This window comes from Macaca thibetana, chromosome 11, assembly GCF_024542745.1.
Source record: "Macaca thibetana thibetana isolate TM-01 chromosome 11, ASM2454274v1, whole genome shotgun sequence".
NCBI classification, from domain to species: Eukaryota; Metazoa; Chordata; class Mammalia; order Primates; family Cercopithecidae; genus Macaca; species Macaca thibetana.
The window spans coordinates 77,268,313-77,292,037 of record NC_065588.1 but is presented as its reverse complement, the minus strand read 5'-3'; the positions used below and the strand labels follow the sequence as shown (position 1 = coordinate 77,292,037).

The following is a 23,725-nucleotide window of genomic DNA, read 5'->3' as shown; positions in this document are numbered from 1 at the left end:
TAAAAAGCTCAAGTTCATGATTCAACATAAATGTTTATAAAAAGTCCAAAGGTTTTATATTCACTTCAACTAAACTGACAAAAAAACATGTTTCATTTAAATCTAGAGATATCCTTTAGAAATTCAGTATAATGTAGTAATGTTTCCATCAACACTCATAGCTTAATTAACAAGGTTTCATGTTTTTATAGATGTATGTACACTAATAACTTTATAAACTAACTTTTATTTTCCATAGCCTATTTCGTTTACTTTGCATTTATCATCTTTACAATGATGTGTCAACTAAGCTAATAAATTTCTCTTCATACAATGGCCTTTAGGAGTAACACCACAGCTACCTTTCCAAATAAGAAAACATTAATTCTTCTTCAGGAGTAGGGAAGAATTCTACTATTGCTTTTTGAAGACTAAAATCCAGTATTGAAATTTAGTCAGAGTCTGTGATATATCCAAAATACGATCCCAATTTTACTCCTTCTAGATCATTCATTATTGTGGGAGAAATATTTTTTTCCTTTTTTTGTTTCAAGAACCAGGCTCTGTGTTGTAAACTTTGTGATAATAGAGTCATGAGTTAAACAGATACATCTTTAAAGAAATTAAACAGACTTCTTTAAAAACAGTGACAATGAAATGGCCAGATGGGTGAAAAGCAGGGAAGTGGCTGATGGAAAAGTTACTCTGATGGGGAATTACAACTATTTAAGTAAAGTTAATGCCCATTAAAAGTCTGGTTTTTTCTTAGATGTTAGCTGAGCTCAAGATCACACATCAGGAAGTTTATAATTGGCAAACATGTTAGCATAAGCACAAGCAAAGTTATATAACACTCAATGAAAGTTAATGAGATCTACTATCTAGAGATGTGTGTAACCATTTCATTAAAGTGATTCCTGAGATAAGTCCAAAGATTGAAAAATTTAGAAAAGACACTTCCATTTTCTAGGTTGCTTAATACATTAATCATGGTTGTAAAAACTGTTCATATATTTAAATAGGTACATTTACCAATTAATACTCCGAGATAACATCACAAATATGATGCCTGTATGAATAAACACATTTATAGCTAACACATTTATAGCTGAATTGAAGACCCTTCATCAAGTTGAAGTTTCAGGCCAAACTGCTTTCTCCAGCCCCACCCTGATAGGTACTGGCTCTGCCATTTAGATAAATAAAATAGTTGATTATGACCAAATTATATGTTTCCATTTCTTTTTATACAATGGATAAAAGCAACTAATTGCAAATTATCAAACTTTTGACAACACAGAGATCTATAAAAATCATCACACTGCAAAATAAAAACATCAATTAAGGATCACAACAATAATTACAGGGTTGATAATTTTTATGGGCCTCTAATGAAATTAGGACTTCAATAAATGGTTATTCTTCAGGCTAAGAAACAGAGGTACATGTAAAGGAGATCTGACAAAGAGAGAAAACAAAACATTTTCATATATATGCATTTACTTCTATAGATATGTCTTTCCTAATTCTTGTAATTCTTAAAAGGCAGTATTGGGAGAGCGTAGGGGTGTAATATCCTTTGATTCCATCACTGCTTGCCTGAAGCTTAGGTGTGGCAGCCAAGTTTTTAACCTCCTCTTAGAAAAATGCAATCCTGGTTAATAAGACACACCGCTGAGCCTTTGTGTCTCTCTAAATTCAAAGCAAAGCCATTCCACTGGGCTTAGTTACTGCCTAAACAGCAGGTCTACTAGAAAGAACAAGAGATTTCTACAGCCCTCATCTATATCACAATAGAGGAAAGGGCCTGCAGAAAAAGAGAGAAGCTGAGAAAGTAAGCTAGTTATTGGAGGGGAGCAGACAGTTAATCTCTATTAAGAAGAAAAGAGAAGAGACTTGCGTTAGAAAAAACTGAATAAGGAACATTGATATCCTCCATATGCAATGTGTTTATAGTGAAAGAAATATCATATGTCTTTTTGGTTACAAGTCATTAAACTGGAGTTTAAATCCTGGTTCTGCCACTTATTAGCCATGACTTTGGGCTATGACCTCTCTCCATTACTCAGTTTCTTTATCTCTAAAATAAGGCTAGTAACATCTATTTCATTGGTTTGTTAGAATTAAATAAGAAAAAATATTTGGAAGTACTTAGCATTGGGCCTAGAAATTAGTACCTCATCAGTTCTGTGCAAACTACATATTAATGTGAACAGCACACATATACTCATATATGCATACACTGTGTGTGTGTTCCTGCCATTCCTCTAAACTGTTCTTACCCAAGGCCTTCTATATTGCTGATTTTGTATTACCTGATTTAAACAGCAAAGAAGCTTTTTTTAAAAAAAAGTGTTTGAGGTCTTCTGAAAGAAACTTAAAATTCTTCTTCAAGATCATAAGAACATTAAAACCATTAAGTGCAGCAGTTCATGAACCACAGACTACTAAAACTTTACACAGGAATTTAATGTGGTAATGGGAATTGCTTGGTGGTAATCAAAATGATGTATTTTTAATACTCTGTTCTCATATCTTGTCATTTAAGTATTTTCAAATAAAACTTGTCAAGAGTTCTACAAATTGCACATGATTCTTTAAGTCTTACAATTTCACTTCTGCAAAAAAAAAAAAAAAAAAAAAAACTTAATCTGCTAGAAACCCAAGTTGATGTCAACATAAATAGCTAAAGATTTGCTTGGGTGAAGAAATAAGGTGATCATCAGTTCAAAGTTACAGAAAAAGTACCGTAAATTGTATTCATTGGTATATTACACTGTTCTCCCTTCCTTCATGGATCGCAGAATAATGTATCTACTTAGAATATTCATGTTTTGTTTTCCTGAGCATAGTTTTATTTCTAGCCTAAATACTTTTCTAAATTTTAAGAAGATGTTTGCATTCAAAGTAGTCACACCACTCCAAGAGTCAGGAGAGCTGAGGGATTAAGCATACAGTCAGAGTGCATACATTCAAATCTCAACTCTGGAGCTTTCAAACCGGGCAAGTTGCTTTATCTCTGTGTTCACTGGAGTCCTCGTCTATTAAAATAGTAATCATATTATCATCTAGTTAATAGAGTTACCAGGAAGATTAAAAAATATATTCATTAGTAGAATGTCTTATAAATCATACGGTAAGCAGTCAATTCGTGTTGTTATTATTATTGTTGATATAATCCGAGCTAATTAAAAACACAACAATAGCAGTATACATAGAATCCAATTCATTAATCTCACACATGTTTCTGTGTTTCAGTCTTTTGGTTTTAGGCTAGATTTTCATGAAGTCAGTAGGTCTTATTCATATTTTTTTAGAAATAACAATGACATTCAGCAGTATACTTAATAGTTTATAAATCAAGTGTATCTTTTAAATGGTAAAAACTAAAATCATTCTTAGCATATTAACATTAGCAAGAACCAAATTCAATATTCAGATTACCATATTTGGACGATTATAAATGAGAATTTTCTCTGGTTTGTGTTGTCCTATTTTTAGAGCTTCTTCTACAAGTGGTACGTACTCTACCCTCCTTCCAGGTTCAATGCCAAATGATGCTGTAACAACCACCTTGGGCTACAATTAAAAAATAATAATGGAGAGAAAGCTTTAACAATGTTAATTAGGGTAATCACAATATTTTAGTTGCAGACTGGCAATTTAACATTTCTAAAGAAATATCTGAATGATTCTGTTTTCTACTGAATGGTATGAAAATGAATAAACCATTTGTAATTGTTATAGACTTAACCACTTCTACATAAATCTCACTTACCTGTTCAAAACTGCATACTCAATGATGTTTTTGACTCATATGTATGAAATGTATAAATCCCTTTCAAATAATTCATTAAGCCAGGTGGATTTGCCATGAACTAGTACAATGCAAATCTTGAGGCCCTTTACTTGCAAAGGCCCCAGTAAGAGCTGGCTGCTGCTGAGGTTGTAGCAGCATTTCATAGGTTTTCTATATGTTTCTCTTCTAAATGCCTAAAGAGACTGCAGCAGAAAAAGACGCAAATCTCCAATAACTTATAATATTTTTTCTAATTCTAAATATATATTCATATTCACCAAATATTACATTATATTATTTTCTTAAAAAGGCTCCCAAATGATTAAAGTTTCAAGCCCCACAAAGCCTAGACCTGCCCCTGTCCTTAAGATACACTTTGTACTCTTTACCTGGCAATTTGCTAAGTCATTCTTCAAGACAAACACAGGTGTAGGCAACATGTATCCCTGTTGGGAACCACAGCTTATGTCAATCTCTCTTCTTCAGTATATTCTGGACATGCCTCAAATGTTCAGTTGTAGTCAGTGTTCATACATCTCTACTACTGCACAGTAAGCTCTATAAGACCAAGTTTGAATGCCATTTATTTTTGTGTTTCCTATACCTAGCACAGTGCTTGGCATGTCATGAGCTTTCAGCAAACATTTGTGGAACTCATTAATTTGCAGAAAAATAAGTCCTCATATTTTTAAGTATATTGTTTCTTCACCAAGAAATCCAAAGCAAAAGAGACAGATAATAAATTATTCAGAAGGCAGAAAATTGACCCAAGGTATTGCATGTATTCCTGAATTCTGATTTCTAGTTATAATACATTTCATCTAGGAAAGGTTTATACTGTGCTAAATATATGCATATATAGTATTGTCTGCTTTTTGAATATAATTTAATATTCATGGAACTGAGGCTCAGTGCAATTACATAGTTTGCCCCAGGTTACAAGTGGCAAAGGCAGAAGGAAGGCCAGTTCGGTCTGGTTGCAGAACGTCTTTCCACCATATCAAGTTGCCTTAAAACAAAAGAGAAAAAAAAAAAAAAAAGCAAAAAGTCTTGTTTCCTTTTATTATATTTTTAAAGGTCAGACATTTGAAAATAATTCACATTTTAATATCTGTAATATGCACAAAAATAGCTCTAGATAGCATTCCTTAAAATTAGAATTCTGAATAAACAAAAGCAAGCTACATATCAGATTAGGAGCATATATAGAATATATCAAAGTTTGAATAATTTAATAAAGTCAAAATTAGACTTCTCTGAAAAAAATAATTCTTTTCATATTTCTATTAACAGTCTTATTGGAGATATTGAGTCTAGACTGACTTGTTAGAATACATCATTTCCATCTTCTTCTATAAAAATAAAACTTTTTCTTTAGCCTATTTATCTGAAGATCATGACATCAAAACCATTCCTAATTTCAACTACACACTAATTTTACCTAACTATCTCAGATATACATCTCTATCTCCATCTTCTCTCCTTACATTTGACCTGCCCAATTGCCTTATCTATAAAAGCATTTATTGCAGAAACCCCTTAACAAAGGAGTCTTAGGGTGTGTGTGTGTGTGTGTGTGTGTGTGTGTGTGTGTGTGCGCACGTGTGTGTGTGTGTGATGGATGAAAATTCCTTAAATGGTATACCATAACTTTTGTAAATTCTTATTTTTTTTACATATTGTAATTTCCCTATATCTTATCAGAATTTTTTAAAGTTTCATTTGCAAGTCAGTGACTGATATTTTTTCCCTAGATTTTCTTCATAGGCATTAACTCAACATGTTTAAAAAGAAGAAAAAAAAAACGATAAAAAGGACCCAGATGGTTTGTCCATAAATCAGCATTCTTATTTTAATAACTAACCTATTACAAAATAAAGTGAGATATGCAAAGCCTGACTCTATATCTAGCACTCAGGGGGGCTTCAGTATATATTACCTCTCTTCCCATTAAGAATGTCTCGTCTTGGGCTTCTAAAATTCTAAAGGTCAACCATCTCTTACTCTGATAGGCAGCTTCCTTCCTGAATCTTCCCAGAGTCCTTTTTCCCCTTCATATTGCCCACCGTTTTACAAACAGATCACCTATCAAAGGTTTTTATTACAGCTTCCAGCTTCACTCCTACTCACATACTGCAAGACCTGCCTCTTCTTAACATTGCTTCAAACGTGACACTCGCCTGTTCAAAAACTTTTACTCGTTAACAGAATCCAGTTCAGACAAAACCCGCCTTTGCAAGCTCACCGTCTCTCACCTTTTAGTCATAATGGTCTACTTACTGTCCTTCCATATGAATTTTACCGTTTCCTGTCTCTACTGCTTGACTCACATTCTTTTTCTGCCTTTTTGGATCCTAATATGTCATTCTTTTCAACTAGCTGAATCTTAGCCAAGATCTAAGTCGAATCTCACCTCCTTCAGGAAGCCTTCTTTGGCCACCCCGACTGAAAGAAAGTGTTCCTTCCTCTAAATCAGGGGTCTGCAAACTATGGTTGTGAGCCAAACCCAGCACAAAGCCTGTTTCTGTAAAATATTATTGACAAATACACACCTATCGTGTACGTGTTGTCTAAGGCTGCTTTTGTGCTACAACAGCAAAGCTGAGTAGGTACAATAGAGATTGTGTCATCCACACTGCCTAAAATATTTACTATCTGGTCAATTACAGTTAAAATTTTTCTAACTCCTACACTAAATTCATAGATTAATAATAGTTAACATTTTTTAAATGAGTACTATATACCAGACACTGTGCTGTTTTAGATTAAATAGCTCAATGATATTTCACAACAGACTCACTAAATTGTTATTTTTGTACCCCATTCAAACATATACACTTCCTGGATGTATATGGATTGTAAAACTAGTTATATGTCCCATCCATTTGATAAGTATTACTTATTATCCAGTTGCAAAGACAGTATCAGGAACATAGTGGGAGCTTAATCAAATATATGTTGAATGAACAAATTAGTTATTAGTCCTTTTCTTCTATGTCTTATACACCCAAATATATGACAAGCTAAGTTGGAAAGCATACACCTTCTCTTATAGTTTATATTCCCCAAGGCACCCAGCAAGATGTCTTTCACATAGAACTGACTTTAAAACAAATGTGTGATTAACAGATGTACATGAAATAAAAAACATTTTATTTATGTATTGATTTAAATAGCTTGAAGTCTGGGCTTTTAGGGTACCTGTCACCCAAATAGTGTACATTGTATCCAATAGGTAGTTTTTCATCCTTCATCCCCCTTCTACTCTTCCCCTTTCTGGATTTCCAATGTCCATTATACCACTCTATATGTCTTTGCATACAGATAGCTTAGCTTCCACTTAACAGTGAGAACATGAAGTATTTGGTTTTCTGTTCCTGAGTTGTTTCACTTAGGGTCATGTTCTCCAGTTCCACCCAATTTGCTACAAAAGATATTACTTTATTCTTTCTTATGGCTGAGAAGTATTCCATGGTGCGTGTGTGTGTGTGTGTGTGTGTGTGTGTGTATCTCACATTTTCTTTATCCACTCTTCAGTTGGTGGTCACTTAGGTTGATTACATATCTTTGAAATTGTAAATTAAGCTGCAATAAATGTATGCATGTAGGTGTCTTTTTGGTATTTAATATAATGATTTCTAGAAAAAGTATATATCAACCATCCTATTTGAAGGGAGGCTCTAACAGGTGTAGATCATTCTCAGATGATTCCTCCACAGATGAATATGATTTCCCAAAATAAAGCACTTACCTTTACATGATCAATGCGACTGCTTAGTTCTTTGGAAGCAAATCCTCCAAATATGAGACTGTGGATGGCACCTATCCTTGCACATGCCAGCATGGCATACATTGCCTGTGGGATCATGGGCATGTAGATAACGACAGTGTCACCTTTCTTGATGTCATGCTTGACGAAGACACCAGCCAGCTTGGAGACCTATGCCAAGACCATTAGATCAGTAAAGTGTTTTTTGTATTGTTTCACTAAACTTCTAACTTAAGGTAGTAATACTAGAAGATGATCAGCCACTTGGCAGTAGATTAAAGGAGCCTGAGTAACACGTATTTGATGATGATGATAATGCTTTAGATAGTGATAGTAATAACAATTGTATTATAATCATTAATTATAAACCAACCTACTATTATTATATCACATAAACTTTACGACTTAAGACTGCTTAACTATTCATGTTACAACATTTTTACTGAGCAACTATTATATACCAGATATGGTATGTAAGAGTTGGGAACACAACACTGATAATTGAAAGACACAGAATTGCCCCTGTAGAGCCTGTGTATTGCAAAAGGTGAATCTGTCAGGTGAAGAGAAAAACAAAATAATTACAAATTTAGATAGATGTTGGGTAACTGTTAAAGGAAACAAGTATACATTAATAAAGAAAACATATCATTAAACACTAATAAAGCAAATAAGACAAATTCTACTATATTATTATTTACATCTAAAGATAAGGTAATAAGTCTCAGAGCTTATTAGCTCTGGTAAACAGCTATTAGCTAAGGTAAACAGCTAACCAAGGTCAGAGAACTAGCGAATGCTGTAACAGGACACGATCACAGGTCTTCCGACCTCATATTCTTTGCTCTTTCTATGCCTTTATAGTTTTTTTACACTAATCATTTATACAAAGTGACTTCCCTCTGTATTTGGATGAAATGTACACAGTTCTTTTTGCTTTTGTGTTTTTGAGACCTCAACATATAAATGTCTCTTCCCTGTAACGTGTTTTTGTACTTTCTAGCAATAAAGACAAAACAGATCATAAGCCCACACACGATAAAATTTCTTTCAAGAATCCTTCCCATTGGCAATTATAGCGAGCTGTGGGAAGCACCCCCAGACCTTAATGAATAAGTAGCTCAACATTCTTTTACTGAAAATATATATATTAAGTATCTATTGTATGTCAGATACTGTTTTCAGATACTTCAGATAAGTAAACAAGATAAGACAATAATCTCTACCCTCCAAATACTTATACTTTAGCAGAGAAAATACTTACAATAAGCAATAAACACAAGAAATAAGGAAATTATCAATTATGGTAAAAAATCTTCATTCATATGGGGGAGGGAAGTAGAGCAGAGTAAAGAGGATTTGGAGTGCAGGGGAAAGAGTGGATGCAATTCTCACTGGGACCTCACTAAGAAAGCAACAAGTTTAGTAAGACATGTAGAAGGTTGGAAAAAAGTGGATATCTATAAGTGTACTATTTTAGGCAAAGAGAAAATCAGTGAAGTACAAACATGTAAGAGGTAAAGGAGATCATATGTGATGCAATCAAGGAACAGCAAGGAAACCAGGGGCCTGGAGAAGAAACAAGTGACAAGACAGTTGTCAATCAGATCAGGGGACTAAAGGGCCTGTATGGGCGTGGTGGGCAATTAGAAGGACCATGACTTGACTTTGAATGTGACTGCCCAACACAATGAAGAGAGGAGGATTGGGAGAAGAAATTAGGCCACACGGCTATTTATGGTTCCTTTCATTTTTGTCTCTCCTACTTTCAGAACAAGTTTAAAGAATTCTGAATCCTGGCCATTTTTCTCTTTTCTCTTTATTTACTTACTCTGTATAGATGAGGAAAGGTGTGGTCAAGGTTAAAGTCTCTGGTGAAATAAAGTAGAAGCAAAACCAAAAAAATATTTTAGTGTTTATTCTACTTTATATTGCAAACTCTATAATTGAGTGCTATGTTTCAGGAACTTCAAAGATGCTAGCAGAAGGTTATGAGAAAGATACACTAAAGTAATAAAAATCATGAACTGGAATTCTATATGGAATTCAAAAAACAAGGCAAAAACTGGAAAGTTATATCCAAACATCTCAGTGTGCAACCCCTGCAGAAAGTGACCATGCTTTGTGATCACATTACTTGGTACATCATTTAAGGTACCACACTGAGAGAGACCAAGGAGAAGAGCTAGTCTTATCCAAAGCTGTGACTTCAGCATCTTGAATTGTGCCAGTTGTTGAATAAAAACGACATTCAAGCAAGTTCCGTACAACAAATAATTCAGTAACTTTATAATCCAGTCTCACTTTACAGTGTTAATGGAAGATGCCCACAAATTTTCTGTCCTCTGAAATAAATGAGATTAAAAAATAACTAAGATCAGAGCAGAACTGAAGGAGATAGAGACACAAAAAAAACCTTCAAAAAAATCAATTAATCTAGGAGCTGGTTTTTTGAAAAGATCAACAAAATAGACTGTAGAAAGACTAATAAAGAAGAAAAGAGAAGAATCAAATAGATGCAATAAAAAACGATAAAGGGGATATCACCACCAACCCCACAGAAATGCAAACTACCATCAGAGAATACCATAAACACCTCTACGCAAATCAGCTAGAAAATCTAGAAGAAATGGATAAATTCCTGGACACATACACCCTCCCAAGACTAAACCATGAAGAAGTTGAATCTATGAATAGACCAATAACATGCTCTGAAATTGAGGCAATAATTAATAGCCTACCAACCAAAAAAGTCCAGGACCCGACAGAGTCACAGCCGAATTCTACCAGAGGTACAAAAACAAGCTGGTATCATTCCTTCTGAAACTATTATAATAAATAGAAAAAGAGGGAATCTTCCCTAACTCATTTTGCGAGGCCAGCATCAACCTGATACCAAAGCCTGGCAGAGACACAACAAAAAAAGAGAATTTCAGATCAATATCCCTGATGAACATAGGTGCAAAAATCCTCAATAAAATACTGGCAAACCGAATCCAGCCACACATTAAAAAGCATATCCACCACGATTAGGTTGGCTTCATCCCTGAGATGCAAGGTTGGTTCAACATATGCAAATCAATAAACATAATCCATCAGATAAACAGAAACAAAGACAAAAACCACACGACTATCTCAATAGATGCAGAAAAGGACTTTGACAAAATTTGACAGCCCTTCATACTAAAAACTCTCAATAAACTAGGTATTGATGGGATGTATCTCAAAATAATAAGAGCTATTTATGACAAACCCACAGCCAATATCATACTGAATGGGTAAAAACTGGAAGCATTCTCTTTGAAAACTGGCACAAGACAGGGATGCCCTCTCTTACCACTCCTATTCAACATAGAGTTGAAAGTTCTGGCCAGGGCAATCAGGCAGGAGAAAGAAATAAAGGGTATTCAATTAGGAAAAAAAGAAGTCAAATTGTCCCTGTTTGCAGATGACATGATTTGATATTTAGAAAACCCCATTGTCTCCGTCCCAAATCTCCTTAAGCTGATAAACAACTTCAGCAGAGTCTCAGGATACAAAATCAATGTGCAAATTCACAGGCATTCCTATACACCAATAACAGACAAACAGAGAGCCAAATCATGAGGGAATTCCCATTCACAATTGCTTCAAAGATAATAAAATACCTAGGAATCCAACTGCCAAGGAATGTGAAGGACCTCTTCAAGGAGAACTACAAACCACTGCTCAACAAAATAAAAGAAGACACAAACAAATGGAAGAACATTCCATCCTCATGGATAGAAAGAATTAATATTGTGAAAATGGCCATACTCCCCAAGGTAATTTATAGATTCAATGCCATCCCCATCAAGGTACCAAGGACTTTCTTCACAGAATTGGGAAAAACTACTTCAAAGTTTAGATGGAACCAAAAAAGAGCCTGCATTGCTAAGGCAATCCTAAGCCAAAAGAACAAAGCAGGAGGCATCATGCTACCTGACTTCAAACTATACTACAAGGCTACAGTAACCAAAACAGCATGGTACTGGTACCAAAACAGAGATATAGACCAATCGAACAGAACAGAGGCCTCAGAAACAACACCACACATCTACAACCATCTGATCTTTGACAAACTTGACAAAAACAAGAAATGGGGAAAGGATTCCCTATTTAATAAATGGAGCTGGAAAAACTGGCTAGCTATATGTAGAAAGCTGAAACTGCATCCCTTCTTTACACCTTATAAAAAAATTAATTCAAGATGGATTAAAGACTTAAATGTTAGACCTAAAACTATAAAAACCCTAGAAGAAAACCTAGGCAATATCATTCAGGACAAAGGCATGGGCAAGGACTTCATGACTAAAACACCAAAAGCAATGACAACAAAAGCCAAAATAGACACATGGGGTCTAATTAAACTAAAAAGCTGCTGCACAGCAAAAGAAACTACCATCAGAGTGAACAGGCAACCTACAGAATGAGAGAAAATTTTTGCAATCTACCCATCTGACAAAGGACTAATATCCAGAATTTACAAAGAACTTAAACAAATTTACAAGAAAAAAATCAAACAACCCCATCAAAAAGTGGACAAAGGATATGAACAGACACTTCTCAAAAGAAGACATTTATGCAGCCAACAGACACATGAAAAGATGCTCATCATCACTAGCCATCAGAGAAATGCAAATCAAAACCACAATGAGATACCATCTCATACCAGTTAGAATAGCGATCATTAAAAAGTCAGGAAACAACAGGTGCTGGGGAGGAGTGGAGAAATAGGAACAGTTTTCCACTTCTGGTGGAAGTGTAAACTAGCTCAACCATTGTGGAAGACAGTGTGGCAATTCCTCAAGGGTATAGAACTAGAAATACCATTTGACCCAGTCATGTCATTACTGGGTATATACCCAAAGGATTATAAATCATGCCACTATAAAAACACATGCACAGGTGTGTTTATTGTGGCACTATTCACAATAGCAAAGACTTAGAACCAACCCAAATGTCCATCAATGATAGATTGGATTAAGAAAATGTGGCACATATACACCATGGAATTCTATGCATCCATAAAAAAGGATGAGTTCATGTCCTTTGTAGGGACATGGATGAAACTGGAAATCATTATTCTGAGCAAAATATCACATGGACAGAAAACCAAACACTGCATGTTCTCACTCATAGGTGGGAACTGAACAATGAGGACACTTGGACACAGGGCGGGGAACATCACACACTGGGGCCTCTCGTGGGGTTGGGGGAGTGGGGAGGGATAGCATTAAGAGAAATACCTAATGTAAATGATGAGTTAATGGGTACAGCACACCAACATGGCACATGTATACATATGTAACAAACCTGCACATTGTGCACATGTACCCTAGGACTTAAAGTATAATAATAAAAAAAATTCAAGACCTTGTGTGAAACAAAGATCTCAAAATGGTAGATCACAGCCAAATGTGACCAAGATGTCTTTAAGTTGGGGCCATATCACATTTTAAGAGAATGAACCAGCACATTAAATTTAGTAGGTTTCACATACAAATCTAGATCTCCAGTTTCTCTAGAAAAATTGTAAAGTCTAGCAACACCAGGCCTGTGTTCTTGAATAATAGCAATCAATTGAACCAGAAGATCAGCCTAGTGGTTTGCCATAGAACTGGCTATTCCCAGGGGGCATTTATCATACAGCTTGCGTTTTTTTTCATTCTGAGTTCAAAATATATTTTTTTTACTTCTTGTTTATTTTATGCTATATGCTTACACCATAGTTCCCTAACCATACAGAAAGTGTGATATATACCGACAATTGATGTTTCTCCCATCCACCCACTTCTGTAGGCATCTGAGTTGTCAACCACTGCCCTGAAAACAGTTTTTAGTCAAATTAGGTTGCACCAGGCCCATGTAACCACTAGATGGAGTCTATTTGGCCTTGCTTATTTCAGCTGCTCTTCAGTGTTTTGATAACCTGATAACCACACCAGACTTGGTCTACAGACAAAAGGTTTACAGAATCAATAGTACAATTTTCTTTTCCAGTAGTTTTCAGGGCTAAATGTCACTCTGGTAAACTTTTTCATTATAATTTATAAATCTAAATATATATGCATGAGAATATGTATGAGAAAACATACGAGTTTATAATCACTCAAATAAAGTATTATTGGAACTCCAAAACAGAAGGCATTTGATACTGCTATTTCAGGGTTCACTTAGTTTTTATCAACTTCAGGTGGAAAATTATCAAAGAAAAAAACCGGTATTATTTTTAGCGAATGCCATATTCTTATCCTACCATAAATGTCTGAGTGTAGAGTTACGATTTCTATTATTAGCAAAAGGGAAAATATTTTAATATAGGTTGTTTATAATAAATAGTTTTTCAACTGATGAAAGGTTAACCATGTGCCATTCACCCAATTCACATTCATCTTTGCACCTTCTTAAATTTGTTTTTTAATTTGTCAATAACTTGATGGTTTTATACAAGGATAGACCAGTAAAATTGATTTTCAGTCTGACATCAAGGGCAATACAGATCCCAGGGGAGCAAGGCCAGCTAGCATGAGGATACTACACTGCCAACGTGTGAATAACTGGGCTGTGAAGGAAACCTAGAGGAAATGAAATAAACGTATTTATTTAGATATAACAATGTGTGACTCTTCCCACTAGAATTTATATGAATCATTTTGGTACTAATTTAAAGCCATTTTAACACATAAACATCCTGTCATTGGTTCAATTTATGTAGTATCTGCTGTATGTCCTAAACTGAGGTCAAGTCTACAGATACAAAAATGAGAAGGAAATGGTTGGTCCTTAAGCCAAAGAAATCTGGAGTCTGGAAAAAAAATCACGTATAGTAATAATAATTGTAAAGAAAATGTAACAACTGAAATTTATATATTGTAAAATGGTGTACACATATATTTGGTTTATATATAACATAAATATAATATATAATGCATCAGATAGAAGTAAAAGCTTTAAATTTCAGTTATAAAATGAAAACATATTGATATGAATAACGAAAACTAAATTAATTAAAAAATTTGTTATCATTCTGGAAAATCTTTCAAAAACAGTCTTTGGGGTAGTATAACTTTGTTATCAAATGCTCATATCTCAAATATAAAAATTAGTCAAAACTGACCAAAAGATATGTTCTACAGAACAAATTAGCAGTTGCTTCACAAATAGCAAGTGTGCTCACTTAAGGAAAATCACGCTTGTACAAAAAAAAATAGTTCTAGTTTCCGAGTTGTAGTAAAAAATGCAGTGATCACGGGCAACTTCAAAACCACATCAAAGAAAACTGTATGAAAAAGCAGACAAGGGAATGCATATTTTCAAAATGCCACAATGTTACATTGCAAACCCTGATCTAAACAGTAACAAAAAATAAAACTAATTTAAAAACCAACTATAATATCTGAGGAAACAGATTACTAAAAGTATGGATAAATGAATTGTTCTCGAGAATATGTATAATTTTCATAGAAAGAGTTATATAAAATACCTGCACCTTACTTTAAAAAATATTACATTAATCATACACATTTTTGTTTGTTTTACTTGTACACATACAGGCAGCCATTGAGAAGATTGAAATTGTAACTATAATGAATAACTTATTCTTTTGTCCATGCATTAACTACGTATCCAGGTAAATATCTGTGGAAAGAGAATTTTCAGGAATATAAATATTTTCATATAACATAAGAACGTTCTAGAAATGTAACATTTTAGACAGTTACAATTTATTAGATACAGCATTGAACTAATTTTCATTTAAGATGATACTATGCTAAGTCAATTTATTTTGAGACATGTCTCTTAAAACCAGGAAAGTTAGAGATGCTATTTAAAAAAGAAAGATCTTTCTTTCAAAGATGAAAAAAATCACATTTTCGTTTACAAGTAAAATGTATTATTACTTATCTAAAACACAGAGGAATATTTATTTTATATTTAAGAATGGCGTTCTATTAAATTTTCTAAGAAAAATTACAAAATGCTATATTACATTCAAAATAGTTATCTGTCAGTGGTCTAGAAAACATTTACTAGCACATTTCTTCTCGAATAATTTTCTCCAAATGAAAGAGTAAATACCATTACTCAATTATCATTTTTCTCATTACCAGTTTCTTTACACATGGGTTTCAATCAATATTTAGTCATTTTCAGACTATGTATTCACAAGCAAAGTGAAATAGATAATTATTTAATCCCTTTAGTTCAAGCTCAAAATAACCAATATTTCAATAATCTTTTTGCTTTCAAGACTACTGTGATTTTCAGACTATAATTTCACAGAAAATTAGTTAAATCCTGTATTTCCCTACGTATATGGGCTCACAGTTTTGATAAGGAATATTGTCTTCCATTTCTTTAATACTTACGTTAAAATTTAAAAGAAAATCATCAGAATTCATCATATCTTGTAAAGAATATTTTGTTAATTATAAAACAGTATTTCTATGTAACAATCAGGCCATTGTGGACAGAGACAGGAGAAGCCCAAGGTCTTAAAGAACGGAAAATGTAATTGATGATTGTCATTAACACACAACAGGTATAGGGTGCATGCAATAAAAAGGAAATAAAATACATAGACAAAGAATAATTAAGGATTGCCTCCACTTTTTACCATTTTAACATCTCTACACTCTAGACATTAATAATTGGGTTAGTGTAACTTCCTCCTGCTTTTACTCACTGGAGAGTTTCTGACAATATCTCTAATCATCACAGCATGTGCCATTTGGCTGAAAAAGTGAAGGCAGTTTAGTTTAGAGAGAGAAAACATTCAAGATGAAGAGGTCATGAGATTAACTGGAAAGGTATGAAGAAACAACATCAGATATGATGCAAAGCCTTGTTATGCCCATCAAGTTTAGACTAACCCAAAAAACAATGTATAATAATTGAAAATTGTTCATCCTCTTTAAAAGTAAGTGCTTTCCAAATTCTTAAAGTGTAATCATTATTGCATAAACTACAATCAATAATTTAATGATTATTGTATAAACTCGATTATTATGTAATAGGGGTAAAAATAAATAAATTTATTTGAGAAATATTAAGAATGGGGCCACAGTTTGGGTTTTAGCAACTGACTGGAAAGTGATGCCATTCACATTGGATATGTTTAAATTTGAGATGCTAGTGGAACAACCATGTATAGACACCTACTCGGCAATCCTGCATATGATCTCAACATCAGGAGAGAGATGTAGGCTGATGACACAGAACTGAGAATAGCCAGCATTGCCACTGGGAGTAGCCATCACATACATGGCAAAAAAGGCCATTGGCACAGATGTAATCACCCAGGCGGGATGTGTAAAATGGAAAGAGAAGGCAACCTAGAAGCAGATAGTGAAGGGACAGTCAAAAGAAGCATTTAAGGAGGATAATTAGACAAAATGAACACAGGAAAGAAAGGAAATGGGCAGAATGGTATATAGAAGTAAGTGAAGACTGGCAGAGAATGGACAAAACTGTTAGATATGATAAAGAGAGGAGGTAAAATATTGAACACCTATTGGAATTAATAAGAAGAAAGCATTAATTACCTTAGCTAAATGAGGCAGTAGCATATTTTAGAGGACTTTGGTTATTGGTTATGTGTGTGGTAAGGAAGTTAAAAAGGCATTTTTCCAAAGTTAATCAGTGAATGAAAATAGGTAAGAAACTAGCTAGTAGTAGAAACATGGTTTCTATTTTGTTTTGTTTGTTTGTTTTTGGTTTTTTGTTTTGTTTTGTTATTGAGATGGAGTCTCGCTCTGTCACCCAGGTTGGAGTGCAGTGGCGTGATCTCGGCTCACTGCAACCTCGCCTCCTGGGTTCACGCCATTCTCCTGCCTCAGCCTCCCGAGTGGCTGGGACTATAGGTGCCCACCCCCACGCCCGGCTAATTTTTTGTGTTTTTAGTAGAGACGGGGTTTCACCATGTTAGCCAGGATGGTTTTGATCTCCTGACCTCGTGATCTGCCCACCTTGGCCTCCCAAAGTGCTGGGATTACAGGCATGACCCACCGCGCCCGGCCCATTTATGCATGTTTTTAAGAGAAAGAGCCAGCAGTGAGATCGGTATAAGATAGATTAACAGAACAAGAGCCCTAAAAAGAATTGATAGAATGGCTCCAAGAGACCAAAGAAAGATTAGCTTCTATTTTAAAAGAAGGGAAAGAGAAAACAATGGGTGTGGATACAGGCAAGTCTATAGGTCTGGTGACAATAAATTTATATAATCATTGCTGGGCTTGAATCAATGTACCCTGTTAAGCTTGAGGCACAGAGGCAGGAAAGCCAAAAGTTTAAAATAGCCTTTGGAGGGTAAAAGAGAAACTTATTCGAGAAACGCTAAAGAAAAAAAAAAAAAAAAAAAAAAAAAAAGCAGCATTGAAGTCCCAGTGGACACCGGAGACCGTAAATTTATATTAAATCTATATTTGTAGTTACGTGATTTTTCTTTAACAGGATTTGACGTATCAGATACAGTAATGAAGATAATAAGGAATTGGATTGAACCAGGTCTGAAGTTTTGCCACAGAAATGAAATGGATCAACAATATGCAGGAGAAGTGAGGATACTCGTAAGAGACGAGTGGTGTGGTTAAACTAGAAAACCTAACCTGGATAACAGAAAGGCGAACACAGAAGGGACCCTTACCTAGTGACTACATACCATCAAAACAATTTAAAACAGTATTTCATGAAGCCAACAAATATATTAAGAAGTGCTCAACATAACTCATCTTTAGAGAGATGCAAATCAAAACCACAGTGAGATACCATGTCACACCAGTCAGAATGGCTATTACTAAAAAATCAAAAACAACAGGTGCTGGTAAATCTGTGGAGAAAAGGGAACACATACACGCAGTTGGTGGGAATGTGAATTAGTTCAGCCACTGTGGAAAGCACTTTGGAGATTTCTCAAACAACTTAAAACAGAACTACCATTTGACCCAGCAACCCTGTTACGGGGTATATACTCAAAGGAAAATAAATATTTGGTGGAAAATAAATCATTCTGCCAAAAACATACATGGACTCGTATGTTCCATCACTGCAGCACTATTCACAATAGCAGACATTGAGTCAACCTAGATACCCACCAATGGTGGACTGGATAAAGAAAATGTGGTACATATACACTACGGAATACTATGCAGCCACAAAAAAAGAACAAGATCATGTCCTTTGCAGCAACAAGGATGCAGCCGGATGTCATCCAAAGCCAATTAACACAGAGACAGAAAATCAAATATGGCATGATCTCACTTATAGATGGGATCTAAACATTGTGTACATATAGAAATAGAGAATAGAACGACACTGGGCACTGGGGCCTACTAGAGAGGGGGGTGGGAGGTGGGTGAGGGCTGAAAACCTATCAGGTACTATGCTCACTACCTGGGTGGCGGGATCATCTATACCACAAACCTCAACAACACACAATTTATCCATGTAATTAACCTGCACAGGTACCCCCTAAACCTGAAATAAAAGTTCAAAAACATACCTGTGGTATTTAAATAGGTATTGTGTTTAAAAATGCATGCTATCTAAAAATGTAGTTTCATTGCACTGTGTAAGAATACAAGAGGTTTAAAATAGACACTCTAAAAGTTATAAGCCCTAATTTACATATATTCTCTATCCTTTCTCCACCTTCTATCTACCAAAAAAGCAAAACTGTAGGATCCTCTCATGTATCTGTTTCCAGCTCGCCTTCACAAAGTCTTCCTTTAATCTTGTGGAAATTATATCCATAATTGCCCCTTTCCCTCCACCGTTCAATCCAGGATTCAACTTATTCCACCTCAGGAGATGTTTAATTGAATCTGCTTTTCTCTAACACTAACATTTCCAATAATTTTTAATTAATATTCATTTATTTCCCTCCCTTATGAGTACTGCAAGAATATTGATTTTTTTTTTTTTTTTTTTTTTTTTTTTACTGCTAATGCATTGTATTTCAACTATATTATATGTTAAGCAGTTGGGTAGCCTGACTGGAACCCAGACACCACTCAGAAAAGTACCATTCATAGATACATAGAGAAATAGAGTACAAACTCCTATTTAAAATTTTTCAAATGATTTTTTAAAACATAACACAATTCAAAGTTGATTACTTTCTGTACATTTCCTAGAGTATTTGTAAAGAAAATATCCCAAGTGCTGAAGCAAACTTTATTACATATAAAAAATATGTAACCCACCTGGACTAAAATGAAAAAGAAAATTCAACTCTTAGAGAAGTAAATTTTCACAGTTATGCATTCACATACCTTTATACAAGGATTCTGAAAAATCTAGCATAATTTTGTGGCTAATGTACACATTTTTCCAAATGAGTGTTTGAAAAGATAAAGAATCTACTACACTCTATTAAAAAAGACTATTTAATACAACACAAGTTTATGTAAGTCATCTAGATAAGGTTATATTCCTTCAGTGAACATAATATGATAGTATGATAGTAATAACTGCCTCACATATTTGTTTATACAATAATAAACATGCAAAATGTGAAACAAAGTTGTCACTTTAAAACTGTCACTGTTGTCTGCTATATACACTTCATTAAAGGGCTAACAAATAATATTTTTTAAAGAACATGAATTTCTACTGTTAATGAAGGCCAGATTCCTTTTCTCTTGATCTAATAAATTGTTTATTGTAGTGTTTCTCCAAGTAGAGTCTGTAGAGAGATTCTCAGGGCCCATGAGTTCTCCCTGAGAATTTTTTAACGTTGTGTTTTTATTTTGATACAATTAAAAAACAATAGGCCAGGCGCAGTGGCTCACGTCTGTAATCCCAGCACTTTGGGAGGCCAAGGCGGGCAGATCAAGAGGTCAGGAGATCAAGACCATCCTGACCAGCATAGTGAGTCCCTATCTCTACTAAAATACAAACATTAGCGAGGTGTGTTGCCGTGCACCTGTAGTCCTAGCTACTCTGGAGGCTGAGGAAGGAGAATTTCTTGAACCAGGAGGCGGAGGCTGCAGTCAGCCAAGATCACGCCACTGCACTCCAGCCTGGGCGGCAGAGTGAGACTCTGTCTCAAAATAATAACAATAATAATAATAATACAGCATACTCTGGATTATCTGAGCACTCATGCAATTTCACTGTGTTTGTTTCTGTAACCTCATGCAGAATAAGTAAAGGTCAGATAAGGTTATAGCACATTGGATAATCAAAGGCTCTATGGAAGTTCAATTACTAATATGTGACAAGAGAACTGAGGCATCACAGGGAACATGTCACCAAACTCAAAGCCCCAGGGTCACAGCATCAAACACATTTTACAATCAGTCATTCAGCTCCAGCAAGGCAATGTCATTCATTATATTAAATTAATATTGTCATGTTGAGCTTGATTGGCTTTGTGGGTTTGTTCTTACCCTCCCTGTAACTCAGATTTGGCTTTATATACGTAGTAAGCTGTAAAACGGGAACATTAAGGCCTAGGCTTAATAATACACTAAAATAAAAATAATTTAAGTCAACACCAAAAGTGTGTAAAAACTTTTTGTCTTTATAAAGCATTTATATGCCTCACTATTTCATGAAAAAAAAAAAAAATGCCCAGTTGGTTTCTTAGAGGCTTTTTCCTCTTAAAGAAAGACAAATATAAAAGATGCAAAAGATGTCAACAGGAATCCTGCTGCATTGTTTAGATCAATTCTGCTGTGATTATTTAATGAAAGTTCTAAAACAAACACCCCCAGCACTTCCACAGGCAGTACATAAAACATGACAACAATCCTGAGTACACCAACCACACTTCCCAGGATTGGGCAATGTTCCTGTTAACCTTTACAGTTTCATTGATCAATACAACCCAAAAGCCAATCAATATATGTGAAAGTCTCATAGAGAACTTGCTAAATATCCCAGGAATGGCACAAGGACATGAGATCATTGCAATAGCTGGGTCAGTTTTAACATCTACATCACTCAACCAAGGAGCCCCGTACGCATTTAAAGAGAAGAAAAATTCACAATTACAGTGCATACACTAGTAACTAATAAACAAAACAAACATAGACCATCATATGTGCCAAGAATTTATGATAAATATTCTAAAATATATCAAATTTCCCATAAAACCTATACATGATAAAGTTAACATTATTCAACTTTCTAATGGAAATGAAATGCTTTTAAATCAAGTATGGCATGAGAAAATGAACAATCAATATCTCCAAGGTCTCTAATCTTGACAATAATTCTACTGAATGCAACCTATATTGATTTATTCAAATTCATTTTACTTAACTATTACATATATCTACACAGTGCACAAACGTGAGCATAAAACTTCCAAATGAATTAAAATATTCAGTGGCATCATTTTTCATAGCTACATATTTATTTCAAAAAACCTTATATGAAAAATACTTTGTCTTATATACTCAAAATGTGGTTCTAATATATTAATTTGCATCACTTTAGCCACTCAGTATCCTCAATTTATGTTAGTTAGCTTTATACTGTACTTGTTATGAAAGTTGTGCTTGGTTAAATGAATTTGTAGTTTCATATGTTAATTTTTAAAGTCCAGAAACAGAAAGTTGTTGATGCGTGTAGCTGTCTTTACATTGCTGTATAACAGGTACTGGTGTTCATCGTGACCAACTCTCCTCACTTCCACTTGTAAGGACATTTTTTTTCTTCTTCTATTCTCTTCCTACTAAACTTTGACTGCCTGTCTCCTTCCTTTATTCTCCAATGATCTTTCTATATTGTTTCCTACTTAATTCATCTTCTTGCCCTAGAACTTAAGACAACAAAAGCAGTCGGTTTTGTTCTCGGGGTGCACATTTTCATTATTAACTATGTCAAATCCACCTCGTCGATAAATCTGCAGACCTTCAGGGGACACCTGTAGAAGGGTCACCTATGGGTGGGGCACACAATTCTATTTTTATTACCTGACCTAGCTTCTACATCACCTCCACAGTGAAGCCTTCTCTGAACTGCTGTGGCCAGGTTGGTCCTTTCTCCATGCTGCAAATGCACAAAGCTTTGTTGTTACATTATCACACTACATTCAGTAGCTTTTGTGTATTTCTCACTGGGCAAACTATAAACTCCTGAAATTCTGGAATCATGTTTTAATTCATCTGTGTGGCCCCACTGCCTAATTCAATAAATAATACACAATAAGCATTCAGTATGTGTCTGAGGAATACATCTCTGAGAGCTTTGTTCTTAATCTCTAGCGTGCCACCTATGAGATTTCAATTTCAGCTATTATTTATTTCCCTGGACTTACAATTTATTGACATTAACAGGTTACAATTATTTATGTGTAAGATCTGATATTTATTTTGCCTATGAAATGAAACAGTACTTGTGGCAGGAACTCCTAACTCCCCATCAAGATGCCTCCACCTACCCTACTTTTTCCAGCCTTCCTGGCAGCCAATAGCCAAATGGGATGTGTGTGGAAGGCATATATGATATTTCTCTGTGTGGATATTAAATACCATGTCCATTCCTCTGTATCCTCCTCCACCTTCCCAAGAGTTGGGACATACATGTCTTTGCCTCAGCTTCAATGATGCAGATGAAGGCAATGAGCTGGAAGATGAAGGTTCAATAAGACTTAATAATCTCGGGTCATGCCAAGCTAAACCTCATAATCTTTAGATTATTACAAAAGAGAAATACATTATTTAAAAAAATTAAGCCACTATATTACTGCACATCCTTATTTTAGCAGCTTAGCCTTTGACCTAACATTTACAAATTTGGGTGGGAGGGGGGATAGTGTATCAATTATTAAGTAAAGGTTTAATTATGAAAATCATCCTTAAAGTGTATGTGTGTATGTGAAAGAAAGAGAACTAAAGTACTTACAACAGATAATCTTCTTTTCCCAGAATTCTACTTGAAAATTATACAGAAACAATTTCTTAGAATGCTCACAAAATACCTGAAAATATGGGGATGAAGCAGGGCATTTACAGGTAACTGCTGTATAATTGGTTCAACCAGACTTCTTTCAAACACACTGGATGTAGCCAGGGATCCAAGACCAGGCACATACGCAGAATAGCTTCCAGAATCTCACGGCACAGACTGTATCTATCCTATCCCTTAATTTCCCACATGTAAGTAAATACTGCTGTTCTTAGAGGATTTATGTTATGGGGTGCCGA

The 23,725-nt window shown here is 34.8% G+C and overlaps 1 protein-coding gene across 1 annotated transcript in view; it reads right to left on the bottom strand.

The window, feature by feature from the left end:
• ACSS3 (acyl-CoA synthetase short chain family member 3) overlaps positions 1 to 23,725 on the bottom strand; it is a 182,035-nt gene that overhangs the window by 119,208 nt on the left and 39,102 nt on the right. The window contains exons 3-4 of the mRNA XM_050749257.1: positions 7,530 to 7,718; positions 3,424 to 3,558 (exon numbers count right to left, since the gene is read on the bottom strand). Coding sequence (XP_050605214.1) covers positions 3,424 to 3,558; positions 7,530 to 7,718 — 324 coding nt within the window. The remainder of the gene's footprint in view (positions 1 to 3,423; positions 3,559 to 7,529; positions 7,719 to 23,725) is intronic.